Below are 17,808 nucleotides of genomic sequence, written 5' to 3' on the forward strand. Positions count from 1 at the left end.
GGGCTGATTCATAATAGTTGTAGCTAAAGTAAATAGGGATTTTCCTCCTTGTAATAAAAGGACTTAAAAAGCATTTAATGAAATGAATAACATTTAGAAACAAGTCAAACAGTACTTCATATTGTATACGTATAGGTAATTTAGTAGTAACGGGGGGGGGGCGGTTTGCCATGGAACATTATTAAAACTTCAGACAGGAATTGGCAAATGAATTAGAAGCATAATAATGATCAGCATTCTCAAAGAGATCTAGAGCCCCTTCGAGATATGCAAACTTGTAAAGAATGGCAGGATAAGAACTGATTTCCTTATAGAGTTGTTAGAGGCAACATACTGAGCTAGATTCCATATGTGTTTATACAGATGCAGCTCTTGCATTCTGTATATCATTCTGATCAAAACACTATCATTTTCTTCCTCAGTGAGTGGTCCCAATCCAATGCTAACCTGCACTTTTCTCCTCTCCAGTCCCATGCCCAAACCTGTACCTGCAGCTGAATGGTTTGATTTTCACCTTGGACACAGTGAGCATGCTTTGGGTGAATTTGTTCTGCCTTGATCTCTATCGCAGCCTACAGCATTTCAAAGCTATTTATGAGCTGGAGAACTCTGGCAAGCAGGATGAGCACATTGATGTCAGACTGGATGGCTTCAAGCTGAAGGTACTTCTGTTTTCTTTTTTTTTAGAGTTTAAATTTTTCATTTTATTAATAAGATTAAAAGCCCAGTAAAAGGCTGAGAAATAGAAGAAAAAAGTAAAGAAAAAAGAATACAAAGAGAGAAAAAGAATACAAACTGAAAATAACAAAGAAAAATATATTTCATTTTCCATTTTTCTCTACAACACCTATCATCTTTACAAACATTATACTTTTAGTTTTAATATCTCCAAAATTAACCGTTTCAATACTGCCCCCCTTCTATTTATTTTTCCCAAATTTATCTTCTTAAAATCAAAATCATAGCTCATCAGTTCATTTTTCCTCGTCTCATGCAGAAAGTCAATAAGATGTTTCCAGTTAACCATAAAAGTAGACAATGTTTTATTTCTGATCAGAGCTGTAAGTTTAGCCATCTCCGTTAACTCCATCATTTTAACAATTCAGTCCTCGATTGAAGGCAATACTGTACTTTTCGATTTTTGTGTCTATAAAGGCCTAGCCACCATGGTCATATATAGAAATTTTATTTATTTATTTATATTCAATTTATATTCCTCTCTCCCCACACCAGCAGGCTCAGGGCGGATAAGATAACATGTTTATTTTCCAACTATTTATCCGTTAGTCCCAACAAAAAGGCTTCTGGTTTAAATTGTATATTGGATCTTCAACATTTTTTGTATTATCCTATGAATTTGTGACCAATATTTTTTTGCTTTAGGGCAAGTCCACCAAAAATGATAAAATGTTCCTTCATGTTGCTCACATTTCCAATATTTGTTTGACATACCTTTACTCATTTTTGCTAATTTACCAGAAGACATATACCACCGATACATCATTTTATAGAAATTTTCTTTAAGTGTGGAACACAAAGTGAATTTGAGCCCCTTTCCCCACTGGTCCATTGGTATATTATGCCCAAAAATTTTAGCTCATTTTACCAGTCTTTCACAGATTCTTCTTCTGTTTCAAATTTCAACAAAAGTTTATGTTTTATAAATAACATGTTCGTTATTTGTACAAAGCTCTTTTTCAAACACTGTCTTTTTGTAATCAAAGCCCCATAATTTTTTATCTGATTTAAACCTTTGTAGAAGTTGAGCAAAGAAAAAACATTGACATTTATAACCTTTAACTATTAAATTTTCCCTTGTCTTCAATTTACAAGCTCCTTGTGAGAATTCTAGTAAATCTCCATAGGTCAACCATCCCTGTTTAGTAGTCATCTCACGTCTATAAAATGCTTCCTGTGTTGAAATCCAAAGAGGTGTCTTCTGTGATAATCTCAGTTTGTATTTATTCCAAATTCTCAAGATGGCTCTCCTAATATCATGATTTTTGAAGTCTACATTAACCTTTACTTTATCATACCAACAAATAAGCATGCCATCCAAATCTCAGGTCATGACCTTCCAATGTCAGGAGCCTCTCATTTCTCAGAAGTATCCATTCCTTCATCACATTAGACATGTGGCAGCATAATACACCTTCAAGTCTGGTAAACCTAGGCTGCCTCTCTCCTTTGCATCTTGTAAAATTTTGTATTTAACTCTTGGTTTTTGCCTTACCACATAAAAGTTGAAATATCCTTTTGCCACTGTTTAAATGGTACATCTGAAGTTAACACTGGTATTGTCTGGAAGAGGAATAAATCCTAGGTAAAACATTCATCTTGATAACTGATATTCTCCCCAACAAAGACGACTGTACTCCATCCCATCTTAACATGTCTTTTTTAATTTCTAAGATACCATTGTTTTCCATTCTACTTTGAACTGTACAGGACAAAAAGGCACTTCATTTGTGGAGTGGAGACAATTCAATTTTTCTACCTTTCCTGAAAGGCACATTGTGCTTCTCATCTCTTTTCATGTAACCTGTAGAAAATTGACATCTTTCTCCAGTATCATGTTGAAGCACTCATAAATATCCCTTGTTTAAAAGGAAGGTGTTGGTATCTCTGTATCACAATATATAGAATTATTTTTAATGCAGTTTCATCAGTGCTTGTTAAGTCAAACCCAGGTAAGACAAGTATAAACAGAAGTGTGTGACAACCAGTTTGGCATGCAACAAATGCCTCACAGAAGAGGTCTTTGTATGGCAACAAGTAAATGGCTTCCAGATATAAAATTCTAGAGTTTTCTTGTCTGCTACAGTAAAATTAATTTCTCTAACATCTCTCTTTTTAAATATATTGTAAATTAAAGTGGTCTTATTGGATAGGGTGTAAACCTTAAGAAGCCTGGGTCAGTTCTTTGCTCAGTCATGATGATGTTATGAAGTTTTACGCAATCACAGCCTCTGCTGCTACGAGTAATATTAATGCCCTATCTTCACATCATTGTTTTGAAAAGGAGCTAGTGGTAAGTTCTATAAAGTATCTTTTACACTAAAAATACAACGTAAGTAATAACTATTTTGTTTTCAAGCTAAGGATACAATGCATCGTTTGTCTGTAGGTCCTTTTATTTTCTCCTCTCCCTTTTTCTTTAATTGCTGCAGTTGAACATTCCAGTAGAGAAGAAAGTAATTGACCACCAAGACCGTCCCCACTGCCTCTCTATTCACACGACAGAGATGACAGCCACCAACACACGGCATGCTCCTCACTGCAGTTGTTTGGCCCTCCAGAACCTGTTTCGTAGATTTGCTGCTTCAGAATTCTTCCATTCCAGCTACACTCAGTTTCCTAAATTTCAGGATAACTTTAGCCTCCTCCATACCCTCTTCTTACGCCATGCATACCAAGTGGACACCAAGGCTCAAAAAATTGCAGACTTTCACCATTCTTTTAGAAAGCCTTCAGCTTTTGAAGATCTTTGGTCAGTTAACTTCACCCAGATCTCCCTGGACTTTGAGGGGGCCAAGAGTTCAAAAGGCAAATCCCTTAGCTTTATCAACCCTTTCCCACTCTGTATGTGGGCTTGTCTCCCAAAGAGGTGGGAACAATTCCAAACATCAAAGCTGCAGGTTAAAATGAAGCCTTCTGCTACTTTTAGTAATCATGCCAAACCTCAGGACTTTTCTAAAGCAGAACAGTTCTGCCAAAGATCAAAGACTGAACAGGATTTGAAGAGTGTCTTCCTCGCTCCAGAAGCAAAGGAGGTCTTGGAAGATAGTAGTGTTAACGGGGAAGAAAATGATAAAGATATTGAAGTCTCTGCTGATGTTCATGTGCTTCTTTATTCAAATGCACATGTGAAGGTGCGAGTTAATCACTACCAGTATTTGATGCTACTTAGGATGAAGGAAGTTCTGAAGGCTTTTCAAGAACAATTGACCCAAGACACTCAGGAAGTAATGGGGCCCCCACTGGCATCCATAACCACTTGTATTGGTATCATGTTCAAGAGTGCTGAGATGGCATTGCTAATGCATCCTACTACAGATGCTGCATTGGAACCTAGATCCACAGACTCTGATACTACAAGTCTAATAGAATCTGAACTCTCACCTTCAGAAAATAAGGAGGTACTGGCTGCTGAGGGAAAGGACCTCAGATCTGATAGTAGTTCTGAGAAAGGAGGTGGCAGCCCCATGAAAGTATTAGAAGATAGTGGAATTGAAAACACAAATATGAGTGCATTGCAGGATGGAATGCTGAGATCACAGAGTGATGGATCCTTGGGAGGAGAAGAGTTTCACAGCCAAGCCACTGAGGAAAGAGGCCCTATAGAAGAAGCACATGAAGCTGAAGAAACCCTTTATGCAGAGAGATTGGTTGATCTTGGAAGCCTCTCTCATAAGCCTCATGTTTCCAGCCCATCGTCTTCTATTGTAGATCCTTTAGGTGGCATACAAGTCTCCCTTAATGGGCAAGAAGAGCCGATCCCTTTGAAGAACATGGAGATGGAATTATCAAGTGCACTGCATATAACAAAGGATGCTACTAAGGAAGCCTTGCATGTGACTATGGACCTCACCAAAGAAGCCATGTCTATGACAAGAGATGCTTTCAGCCTGAGCAGAGAAAAGATGGCTTCCACTATGCAGAAAATGTTGTTCAGTCCCCAAACCAAGTAAGTGGTTGTTCTAAGCTGAACTATAGCTGGAATAGTAGTTGACTGTGGTATTTGTTGACTGCCATTTCTATAACACTGAAAGTGTAACTTCTTTCACTGCAGACAATTACTTTATGGAAAAGTTGGTTAAATGCCAGTTAAATCCATCATTTGATTGGTGTTGAACTCAAAGTTCTTAATAGATCCAGAGGAGTTAGCCGTGTTAGTCTGTAGTAGCAAAATCAAAAAGAGTCCAGTAGCACCTTTAAGACTAACCAATTTTATTATAGCATAAGCTTTCGAGAATCAAGTTCTCTTCATCAGATGCCTGATCAAAACTGGGCAGATACAGAAGAGGAGGGGGAAAGAGAGAGAAAAGGAAGGGGGCATAAATGATTTATGCCCCCTTCCTTTTCTCTCTCTTTCCCCCTCCTCTTCTGTATCTGCCCAGTTTTGATCAGGCATCTGATGAAGAGAACTTGATTCTCGAAAGCTTATGCTATAATAAAATTGGTTAGTCTTAAAGGTGCTACTGGACTCTTTTTGAAAGTTCTTAATGTCTGTCACTTTTCATTCCAAAGCAATAGGATGCTATCACTGTTGCACAGTTGACTGCAAAATACCTTCAGTTCTCTGCTTGGTTGTTGGCTGTCTTTGGGACGGTAGCTGTTTGGCTGTCTCTTCTTTAACTACTTTAGGGCATAAATAACACTCCCATTTTCCCATGAGTAGAATGAGGGTAAATGGAATCTGATTTCTTTTTTCTTTACACAATCATTAGATATAAAAGTCAGTCCACCAAGTTTCATCACACCATAAACCTAAATCCTTAGTAGGAATATGGAGATAACTGCGTAGACTGTGAAGATAGGGGCTGGTTCTCAATAGCTCCCATTGAGTTCTATGAAACGAAGTAACTAATGACAACCTGGACTACAATTAAGAGGTGAACATCTTGGCCCTGACCCCAGACATTCGTGTCTTTAGAGCAGGAGACAAGGTTATGACCTGTTATGCCCACTGGTGTCCCCAAGTGTATCTCATTACTTCCTTCTATGTAAATGAATGGCTGCCAATAAACAACAACAACAACTTTCGATTTATATACCGCCCTTCAGGACAACTGTGCAAGAGGATACTGTGCAAGGTTTTAGTAAGGACAAAACGTATTCAGCAACCCTGACTTATTGTCATTGGAGTCAGTTAGCAATCTGACTCCAATGACAGGTAACCCTATCGGTTGCCAAATGTTTCTGTATACAGAAGTCATCCATATTCTCAAGATCACTGAGATTATACAAGCCCTTCCTCCGCAGACCACTCATAATATTAATGGGGCATTTTATGGTTATATGTCTAAATATTGGAACAGTTTATTAGTACCGAACATCTTTGATCTGGCTTGTTGTTTAGGGATCCAACACCTAAGGCTGAAGAGGGCTCATTGACTCCAGTAGGAGGCAGTGGCAACCGAATGCGCTTCTTCTCCATGAAGAGAACTGCATCCCAGCATTCCTTTGATACCAGCTCGCTTGATGGCAGTGGTCCTGAAGATAGGCTGTCAGTAGACAGTGATGGCAGTGATGGTTTTGTGATGCTTATGGATTCAGGTAATCAGAACTTATTTATATTTCCTCACCCATTATAATCCGTTATACTAAACTAAAATATACTTTCTTGTAAAAAATTAAACAGATATAAGCTTTGTCAATGTATAAAAAGCACAGGTAGATCCCTTAAGTACATGAGAGGTGATAAAGTAATATCTGAGGGACAGTAAGTGAAACCCTGGAGTGAACTGGCAACTATGCAGTGCCTCTTCAGGGAAAGAGACAGAAGAGGCAGGGAATTGAAATGTAGAACAGGAAACCTGCAGTCAGTCTAGGTTTGTGAAATGCTGGTAAGGGAGACTTGGGATGGAGATAGTTGCATTTCACACACTGATTTTAAGAAATGAATCATCCTTTGACTAAAAATTGGTAGTAATATTTTTGCCAGAAATTTAGAGTTTTCTTACGCTAAATATTTTTCCACATAAAAAGGGACAAAGCAAAGTATCCCAACACAGATGTTTGAAATAATTTATGCGTAGCTTTTTATATTTGTGCCCCATTTAATGTTTCTCTGTTTCAGACGCTTCTGCCATCCCTGTCTTTTAGTAGCCTAGCAGAAAATTACAGCAATAATTGTAATAGGAGGACTTCTTCCTAACTATCTGGACAGTAAAGTTTGTGGTGTGGGGGTGGGTATGTGAATCCAGCACTGACTGACTACTTTTCTATACATTGAATTTCAGCATTGCCAGATAAAATTGAGCTGCGCTTTTATTTGAGCTCTGATTTAGATTATTAGTAAAGAAGTTTCTCATTCATCTCATTATTTTCATTTTATAAATTTTGATGGCCACCTGAGTCCTTTGCTCTAAAAAAAATATGTAATAGGATATAAAATGCTGACCGAAAGAAATAAATACTTTTTCCAACTATTCTATTTTGTTTTCTCTAACAATTCATCCTTCAGTGTAAATGTGGGCTTAAATTGCAAGCAGATGTAGGACGCTAAATTCTTTAAATTCTTAATTTATGGCAAGTTATTAGAGCAACCATTTACAACTTATCATGAAATGCAGATATTGGAGTTCCTGTTTTTTATTTTTTTATAGTATGTTTTCAGTTATGTACATATTTGGCAATTACGGAGGTTTACAGAATGCCTAAATTCCACAAAAGCATCATCCACTTGTAGTTCTAATATACGAGCAAACTGAAAATGCTCTACTGATGGACAAGGTGGAAGGGGGTGAGATAAACAAGCTTCAGCTCTGGAGAACTCATGTTGAAATTTCAGTGCCGTTGTACTGAGCTTAAGAGGAAGCAGAAGAATGTCTGACAAACAATAGTCTCCTAAGTTCATGTTCAGAAGAAATTTCTCAGTGTTGCAAAAAATGAGGTGTTTTAATTTGATTTTGAAATTCAATCCAAGGTATGTAATGGGTTCAGTTTCTAGGACTCTGGCATTCATATTTGTGCTATAAGTACAGTACAAGAAGTGGAGAGTGACCAAAACTTCTGAAATCAAAGGTAAAACCGATGCTCATTGTCTTAATTCTTCAGAGTCTAGTCTGGATCATCTTACACCAGGACACCTTCCTCAAATTCTCGATGATGCAGACAGCAGAGCAAGCCCAGTGGCAGATGAGGAGAGAGAATCAACATATATCAATACCTCAGCTTCTCAGAGTGGAGATGATGACTCTGACCCTCAGCTGGTTAGATATACCCTCTCCCCTTTCTGTTTCTTTTTCTCAGCAGGAGGTTGAAGAGACCAGGTATGCTTCAGCAATAAGTTGTTCTATGTTACTGTTCTAGGTATCTGTTTTGGTTCTGAAAATGAATGACGTAAACTGCGTGATAGAGACAAAAGGAGATGATATGGCACTTGCCCTTCAGGTTACGGAGGTAACTCCAGAACAACTGGGAAATATAAGAATGTGGCACTTTCTGCAGAGTGACTGCAGAGGTATGTTACTAGCCAATGGAGCTTTTGTTTACTGTTTTAGCAGCTCTGATTCATGTGCAGAGATCTGTACACACCATCATTTCCCCACCTTTGCTCTGTATTCACAATGAGGAATGAATATAATTTTCCGTATGAACAAATTGGCTTTACAGTGGGATTAGACAAATTGATGGAAGATAGGGCTATGATTTGCCATGATGACTACATAGAATCTCCATATTCAGAGGCAGTAGAGCCTAATACTGAATACTAGTATTAGGTATAATAGAAGGAGGCCTTTGCCTCTGTTTCCTACTTGTAAGCCTTCCTGGGGCATCTAAGGCTGGAGAGTCACGGAAAGACCAGGAAAAGAAGCATATAGCACCATGACAAACTAACTAAAGAAAAATAAATACACAATAAAGTGAACGACATTTTGTTTGTTAATTTCTTATTGCAAAATCAATTTCGAACACTCTTAAGAGTGTTTCTAAGAGTGTTTGAAATTGATTTTGCAATAAAAATTAACCAACAAAACATTGTTCACTTTGTATTTATTGTGAATTTATTTTTCTTTAGTTAGTTTGTCATGGTGCGATATGCTTCCTTCCTGAGGCATCTGGCTGGCCTCCTTTTATACAAGATTGTGGACTCTATGACCTATTGGTCTGATTCAACATGTTTGTTCTCATGGAACCCTGGTTCCTAAGGCTTGCTGTGGATACCAAGAAGCAAGGGAAATGCTAGTTTAAGCAGTATGGTAAAAGCAAAAACAAAAAAATGAACTGGAAATCCAACACAGCACTATTTTCCTTCTCATGAGGGAGCCAAGCATTTCCTAAATGCCTAGAGTTCTAAGGGAAAAAAAACTTACTCATAACTTCACACATGCCCCATTTGTCTCACTACAGTAGATGTACGTTGGCTGTATGTGGATGTGTGCACTCAGTCCTTATGCCATACTCAATGTTGCAATTTCAGTCCAGTATGCAGCCTCTAGATTTAAATTATGGGTGCTTCAGGGAAAGTAGACCACCCTAGATTTTAGAGTGGCAGGAATCTGGAAGGTGGTATTGTGAGCTGTGTGGCAATGTGAAGACTTCTGCATAGCTATGTTCTCTCTGCAATCCTTGAGTCTCTAGACTCTTGAGCTAGATTATTTTAGCAATGTAAATCTCCAATTAATTTATATTTTAATTTATATTTTAGAAGGAAGGTGTAAGGTATACTTAATTTTGACACCTTCCTTCACTTGTACATCTGTTGTCCATTAGAAAGCAGAATGCAAAATAGGATGGAAATTGAATTAGTAATTAAAACTTTTTGTTTGTCAGAAAGAAAGAAAGCACTAGTTGACAGTTTTACTGATGAATGGGGCTTAATTTCTCCTCAATGAATGCATGATTCTCTTTTCTTAAAAAAGCTAAATAATTTTGATAATCAAGTACATAGAAATGTCTTCTTGAAATAAGATAGCTGAAGGCAGCAGGATAAACTGTGACTCTCTTTAGAAGTATCAACTTTGGTTTAATTTTCTATCAGGAAAATTGGCTGCCCAAAGAAAATTGGACTTGCAATCACTGTTCTTGGTGTAACTAGACAGTCTTTTCCTTTAGCTTATGTCATTAACTTAGTTTGTTCGAGAGCTTTAGCAACACAAAGATGGATAATTTCCAACTGCAGTTTTCCCATTAAAAATCACTTTTATGTTTTTAGGAAATCCAAACCCAGAGAGGCCTGCAATGAAAGAAACCAACCAGACTCAGCCTGAGGTGTGTTTACGATTTGAAATAGGACCGAGCGCCACAGTACATTCACCTCTGGCTGTCGAAAATGGCTTTTTCCACGTGGTGATCCATAGCTGTCATAAAGAACTGCTGACATCCTCCCTGACTAGCCTTGGGCCCTTTCTTGAGGATGAGATGATTACTGAAGCTATTCCATTGAAGATTGAAATTATGGATGCCAAGATCACACTGAACGTGAGTTTTTGTGCTGTTATTTATGTATATGGCGCCCCTTCAAAAATTTGTACAGGCTCACAAGATTTGGAAAACAAAACCCCAAATGATCAAATCCTAAAAACAACACACTCAAAGATTATCTACATTAAAACAAGGAATAAAACCAAACATATGACCCTCTGGCTAGAAGCAGACCATTAAAGCAGCTAAAAGAGATGGAGCCTTTTGATTAAAAGCCTGTGTAAAGAAAAATGTGTTGGCCTGGCTCCTAGAGGACAATAATATAGCCTCAAGGGGGAGTCAATCCAAAAATGAGGCATGACCAAACCAAAAAAGTCCTGCCTCTTGTTGCCACCTATCTTACCACTGCAGGCAGGAGTACAGAGAGCTGGTCATGGGAAGAGGCTTTATTGGAGAGAGGAGTGAATATGCTCAATGATCATGGCAGCACTATTTAACAGAAATTTAAGGTATTTAACAGATTTATAAACTCTAGAATTAATTTATAACAGGAAAAGTGCAAATAAACATAATGTATATTTAGTTTTGCTTTTATATCAGCTAAAACCGGTTATCAAGATATACCAATAAAAGAGTTTGATCCCAGCTCCTCATCCATTTGTGCAGGTTGCATTTCTGCTCATGCAATGGAGGGAGGGATTTTCACCACACACACATGCCCCCACCCAGGACATATTCTTATGTTGCAACCCACACTGTCCGTGAGGAGCCACTAAACCTCAGAGATTACATGTCAGGGAACTGAAGAAGCTGCAAAGGTATGGGGGAAAGTTGCCTCACAGGGGTTTAGACTCCAAGAGTTGAGAGTTTAGAGTTCAGAAGCCTTCATCTTTTTTATGTCCAAGAGATCTGCACCCTATCACTTATAATCTTTAAAAGTAATCAAAATATTAATTTTTCCTTTCCTTCTGCTTAAGAAGATGGGTTGTATGTTCTGTCTCAAGGAAGCCCAAATGCTCTCTGTATCAAGATCTGGCCTTTCATGCAGATTGGAATCCTTTGCAATGACTGGAGTGGAGAGGTTTAAAGTCTAAGGTGCTTTTGCATTGAAGAGTTACCAATACCAAGTGCAATATTAGGTTTGCATGCTAGATTTCGCAATCAAACACAGACCTGGCTGTAATATCAGCACGGATGGCACAACTGTAATGCTAAGCTGATGACAGTACCATCAAACCTCTATGCTAATAGTTACCTCTGAGGTACTTTCTGTAATCATTTCTGTTGGTGCTTCAAAAAAGCTGCTATTTAGAAGCACCTTCACATAAAAAGGGACTCTGGGCCTATGGGAGAGGACATGAATCTCTTGGAGAAGTCAGGAATCTTGGCCACTGATAACCTTGTCCTAAGACAGCCCACCTCAGATTTCTGAACTCCCATCCAACTACGGCAGGATTTTTTCCTTTACCATTTTCTGCAGGTTTCCAAAACTCTTCTCACTCCTACGCAGATAACGTATTTTATACCTGATCAGGGATCTAGTATTTGCAGAATATAAACAGACAAATGCCTTGAGAGTAGTTTTGTAGTCCTTGGAAAGATTGTGTTCATGAATCCTTTTCCTTGGAGAAACCACTCGCCCTCTTATTTCATGGTCTTGGGAATTCCCAGTGTGTGGGATACGGAGGCCGGTGTGTGTGTGTGTTGTTCAAATGTGGTATAGAGGATTGTTGGTATGAATCTACTTATCTTCCATAGTAATTTCTACTGGCTATATAAATAGCACTGTTAACAGTAAATATACTAATAGAGAAGACAGAGTTTTGCAACACCATAATGAATTGATCTTGTTTCCATAGACTGAAGACAAGAACATGCTTATTCTTGTTGCTGACATCACTATCCAAGGCTTTATGTGTAATGCTTTGATTAAATATGTTACTCTTTGATAGCCTTCTTGAGTCTTGAAAAGGCAGGCTAAAAAATAAGAGGTTGGATCCAAAGTTCTGTAAATGGAGATTTTTCAGCCTTCTCCTTGCAGTGGCATTCTCAAAAAAATGTTCTCAAAAAGAGTCAGGATTTTCTATAGTGGTATTCCAGGATAAGTAGAGGAATTGACCCAAGAAGGGAAAATCTGCATATCATCATCCACCCTCCTTGTGGAAGTGCATTGTGTATATACTTCAGTCACTCAGGATGATAGCCATGAATTGGATCCAAACTTCTTTTGTAACAATTGCTTCCTGTTTAATAGCATGGAATTTAGAAATACTGGCAACAGGTAGTGTAAGAATTTGGGAAAGAGTAATTTTCTGTAGCCAAGGTAATATTCTGTCTTGCAGGATGACAGTCCTCGAGTATACCCTACTTCTCCTGGTCCTGTCCCTATAATTCTTGCAGTAGATCATATTGTTGTTTGGTGTAATGATGACGGAGTGTTCTTTATAACAGGTAAGTACCATAGAACATTTTGTGTCAGTGGTCCTGGTTGGAAGAAGCTGCAGTTAAAATAGCTATACTTGCTAAAGACTTACAATCTGTTTCCTTTTTTTGCTGCTACAACCAGTGTATCATTAATATGACATGAGTCAGATGTTAGATGATCAGTAAGGGGGATCAGTCCAGGTATTTCCTTCCTTTACGTACTCAGTCTGAGAGAATACTCTAAAAGGACCTCCATTGTATGTGTTATCATACATGTGATTTCTACATTACTTTCCAGCTGCAAAGGGGGAAGGATCAGCTGTGCAGAGAAGTCTTAAGAAAGATCTTAAGAAAAAACAGGTACCAGTAGAGAGAACCTCTATAGCTCCAGCAGCAGAGAACGATGAACTACAGGTATGCCATACTGCCTTGTAACAGAGTATGAGTAATTTATAACCACAAAAAGAAATGGGGTAGATAAATAAATATAAACCCATACATCAGTGTTTATATCTTTTGGGGTTGTTTCTTTTTGACTGTTCTCTTTGTGGATTCCTTCGCATCAGTTGTCTTATCTGCTTTCATACTTGTTTTCAGAAGCAAGGACAAAGCCTTGGATAAAGCAATATGGCATTTTCTAAAAAGACTGAAGCATAATATATGCTAATAAATATAGTTTTAGCAAAATACCATAAATAATGGAACAGATCAAAGTGATAATCTGTGCAGTAGCATAATAATGGCTTGGATCCTTATCCTTGTTGCCACTTGGTGAGCACTCTTTTCTGTTATGGAGGCAGTACACAGCTGCGGAACATGTTTCCCTAGCACTAGGGACATCTGCTCATGCCATACGCCTGTCTTTCAGTAAGTCAGAGAACAATCCATGCTGGAGGAATGTGATCCACAGCAGAGGAATACCTTTGCAACATATGATGAGTGCACAAACAGAAACAATGCTTAGAAACCAAGCTGTGGGAAACAACAAAATAGATAAATAAACATCAGATGATAACAATAGTGCATAGTGACTTCAAATAACCATTGGTAACAGAGTTTGTTCATGTTAATATATAAAGATCAAATCGTAGTATTTCTAGTACATAAAATCACATTGTTCTGTAGAAAATTGCACTAGATGGTTAATAGGACTATTAGAAATCCTTACTTTAATAATAGCTCTCATTCTCTATGACAGTTATAGTGAATTAACTTGTATGGCAGTTATGAGAAGTGAGTTAGATAGGAAATATGAAGCATACAGTATATCAGTGCTGTATGAGTAAGCAACAATCAAATATTTATCTTCAAAAGAAATTTTGGTACTAATTTCAGCAAATATTTTAGTACTATTTATAATATTACTTTGTTTCAGAGAATAAAATTTATTTTGAAGAGTAGTCAGTAATTCAGAGAAAGAGATGTTAACATCCTTCCTTCCTTTTGCTAACATGTGTTAGAAGGAGTTATATATTCCCTAGATGCATGTCTGCATGCATGATCCCATCTCCATTCTAGTGTAGCCTGAGGGTAAGGAAGAAAACCTTCCTTCTGCCATCTCTGTTATAGGAGCTTCCAGCTTGGGTTTTATACTCAGTTTAAGAGAATACATCCAATCTGGACAATGACACACACAAGCAACCATAACAGGATCTTCTGACAAAGTGACAAAGCTTCTAGCACAAGTTTGAAAGAATTATTTAGATTGTGATGGTGAAACCAGATAGCTTATTGGAATAGTTAGCCCACTCAAGCAGTTGCACTCATACCAAGGCAGAACAAAGCGCCACACTCAAGAGAATATAAGAGGCACAGAACACAAGTACTCCAAGCTGAGCACCCATTGGCAGGGCCAAGAGCAGTAACCTAAGCGATAGCCCAAGGTGAAATCCAGAAGGAAACACAAGCACAGGGAGAATATAACGTGTCAATGGGAAGCTATTTTTTACTTCCAAAATTTTTGTATAAAATCATAAAAGGAATAAAAAATGACAAGTATTACCCAAACAACCCAAAAGACCCCATATCAGTAATTTAAACTACCTTACAACAAATTAGAATAAAAACATTTACAGTAAGCAATAAAATAAAATTATAATAAAAACTGGAAAGACCCGCAAAGATGTCAGTAAGAAACCTACCACTCCCTCCTTCACCTTTCATCTCTTTCTAAAAATAAATAAATCAAACCATAGAAGTTGGGAAGCTTCCATAGCACTACTTGTTGGTTATTCTAGCAGAAACATACACAATACAGGAATTTCGTTTTGGAGAATGGTCCTGGTTTTACTTTTAAAACTTAATACTTGAATGAAAACAAATATTTGGCAAGGCGGATGTTGGGTAAGCATGTTCCCTGACTGACTGAAGGTGATAAGGAGGGAGTTCACAGATGCTGGGAGCATTTCCAGATAAGAAAAGGAGGGGGAAGTTATGGAAGCAGTGTGTTCAAGGCTCCCTTAGTTGCCTCATCAAGCTGGGATTTTCAAAGAAAATTCCAAGAGGTCCATATTGGGTCAGTGTGAATGGAGAACCTTTTAGTTAAGAATTTTAATATGACTCCAGACTAACAGGATTTTTAATGTAGCAGATCCTTTATCTCTAAAAGTGGCTTGATTAATTACTGAGAAATACTTAGTGATCTTGGACTAGGCAAAAAGAGAATCTTTGAGGCTGCCTTTGTGAACATATTGAGAATTATGCCAAATCCTGCTCTTTCTATGTTGGCCTTCAGCCTTTCCATCCTTGATGGTTCCAGAATCACTTTTCTAGTTTCCTGTGACAGGTGGAGAAGATCTGGTCTCTGCTGCCATATAGAGGGAAAGGGAGAAAGATATGCTGAAATAGAAGCTTCATAGAGCCAAAACACACGTTAAGAAATACCTAGGTTCAGCACGTGTTCTCTTACCTCAAGGTTTGCCGGGATCTGTAGGCGTCCTGGAAGCTTAAAGTTTAGCATTTACAGAGCAGCAGGGAGGGAAATACAGGCGCCTGTATTTCCCTTCCCCTTTCTGCTGCTCTGTAAATGCTAAACTTGTTCTCTTACCTCAAGGTTTGCCAGGATCTGTAGGCATCCTGGAAGCTTAAAGTTTAGCATTTACAGAGCAGCAGGAAGGGGAAGGGAAATACAGGTGCCTGTATTTCCCTCCCTGCTGCTCTGTAAATGCTAAACTTTAAGCTTCCAGGACGCCTACAGATCCCGGCAAACCTTGAGGTAAGAGAACACGTGCTGAACCTAGGTATTTCTTAATGTGTGTTTTGGCTCATAGCGACACACAAAACGTGTTGTTGCATGATAGTAGGAACCAACCTCTTGCTTGTGGAACAGAGCAACAGAACTTTGAAATTAATTGTAATGCAGAAATGAACAGATAAGCAGTATTCCCAGACAGTGGTGAACCGAGAACCTCTGTACAGATCTCTGGTTTGGATCCTAAGCCTTGCTTATGTTTTTCTTTGTCCATTGCTTGGGAAGTCCTCTACTATGGAGTATGTCCCTCTAGTTCTAGGCACTTTGGGGTTCATTGAAAGACACTGGACTTGCATGAGTGGAAGTACCTAGTGCCAGAGGGACACACTATGCAGCAGTACATAGTATCAGAATCCCACAGAACGCTGGATTGTAGTGATAGAGTTGTAAAAGTCTAGTCTGCAGTTTTGGAATTCCAAAAGAAAAAAAATGTTTGACCAGATGAATATATGTTGATTTAACATGTGTGAAAAGCATTTTTCTATTTTAAATATGGCACAGCTTTTATATTAATAAACTTGTCTGACTAATATTAGATATAAAAATCTGTTGTGCAAATTGTTCTTTGTATATGCTTTTGGATTATAATGAAAAAATAGCAGAACAGAAAAAACAGTTCTGCAGACAACCTGATTCACAATTTCAAAATGTAGATAATAGTCTCTAATGGCAATACACCTTTCTAGTGAATCACCCCAGGCTTTCCCCCCACCCTGTTATAAATATTATAGGGTTAAAAAAAACCTTTGTGACTAGAAAATTTTTAAATTGACACAAACATTTTGAATCCAAATAATTTTCTTCTTAAACAGAACTTCTTTAATTATTGCATAAAATTCTTGGATGCACCAGTCAAGAGTTGTAAAAAAAAATTGGGGGGATGGTAGTAATTACTGAGTACAGATCAGTGCCTTCCAATACCAGTCCATGTTGTATGTTTAATGCCTCATATTCCAAATTGCACCTTACATTTTGGCAAATAACCTCATTTTGTCTTTTGTAGCTAAAAGAAGTGCCAGCTTTGGAGAGAGCACTACAAGTTACCAAAAATGCCCTAGCAGAAGCTAATCTAGACAAGGAGCGTCTACTACAGGAAATTAGGAAATATGATCCTCTCTTCCAACTTTGACAGCAGCAACCTGGGCTACAGATGCTCAGGGCAACCAGAGATCAACACCAGCATCAAATAATTTCATTTGTTACCTAATGCCTAACTAGGGCAACCTCAGAGTAACTGCCTTGACGAACAGGAACAATGTGGCATTATAAGAGATGAGATTGCAGGGGCAACATGAAAGTAAATGGGAGTAGATAAATCAGTTTTGCAGCCATATGCCTTTGAAGGCAGTACAAAACAGTGTTAAATCTAAAAGTAGCAAAGCCAAACACAAGGAAGATGTTTCTCCTTTGTCCAAGTCATCTTAAAGTGGTGCTGACAAATGACTAATGTTTGAACCATACATCTACTTCCTCTTTCGTTGCAGTTAGTGGTGGCTGGTGGTATTGGGGACATCCTTGCCATACAACAAAGAAATAAAGTCAGGCTACCTGCCTAAAGCCTTGTTAGCCACTGAAAATAAATGATAGGAAGCAATCGTAGCACAAGAAAAAGGTGGCAGGGAATAGGAAGTATAACAGTCATCATGTACTCTGGAAAGGAGAAGACTTTGGGTGGCTTGTTTCTCAATAAGCTGTTTTTAATGATACGTTATTTGGTGAGCACTGGAGACATCAGTGTGTAGACACTGTCCGCTTTCAACTTCATTGTCTTGTTGCAATACAATGATCTATATTGGATGTAGTTTGATAAGAAACTGCCTGTTAGACAAATTGCCTGTTAAAACACGTTGGAAACTTTCCCCCATCCCCACTCTTTACATTATAATACACAGATAACCTTGGTGTCTTACCTCCTTAAATGAGAGGAATGGGGAGCACGGAAGAAATGAATTCTGCACATCCCCTTGGGTTCAAGCACTATACTTGGAGACCCATCTGCTAAATGTTGAACCATAAACTATATCCTGCAACATTCTGTAATC

The 17,808-nt window shown here is 38.1% G+C and overlaps 1 protein-coding gene across 1 annotated transcript in view; it reads left to right on the forward strand.

Annotated features, from left to right (window-relative positions):
• BLTP3A (bridge-like lipid transfer protein family member 3A) overlaps positions 1-17,808 on the forward strand; it is a 109,481-nt gene extending 91,673 nt beyond the window's left edge. Inside the window, exons 13-21 of the mRNA XM_054979899.1 lie at positions 469-662; positions 3,171-4,687; positions 6,083-6,279; positions 7,783-7,937; positions 8,038-8,188; positions 9,884-10,149; positions 12,435-12,543; positions 12,815-12,930; positions 16,770-17,808. Coding sequence (XP_054835874.1) covers positions 469-662; positions 3,171-4,687; positions 6,083-6,279; positions 7,783-7,937; positions 8,038-8,188; positions 9,884-10,149; positions 12,435-12,543; positions 12,815-12,930; positions 16,770-16,895 — 2,831 coding nt within the window. The 3' untranslated portion in view covers positions 16,896-17,808. The remainder of the gene's footprint in view (positions 1-468; positions 663-3,170; positions 4,688-6,082; positions 6,280-7,782; positions 7,938-8,037; positions 8,189-9,883; positions 10,150-12,434; positions 12,544-12,814; positions 12,931-16,769) is intronic.

Source organism: Eublepharis macularius, chromosome 5 (genome assembly GCF_028583425.1).
Source record: "Eublepharis macularius isolate TG4126 chromosome 5, MPM_Emac_v1.0, whole genome shotgun sequence".
Lineage (NCBI taxonomy): Eukaryota > Metazoa > Chordata > Lepidosauria > Squamata > Eublepharidae > Eublepharis > Eublepharis macularius.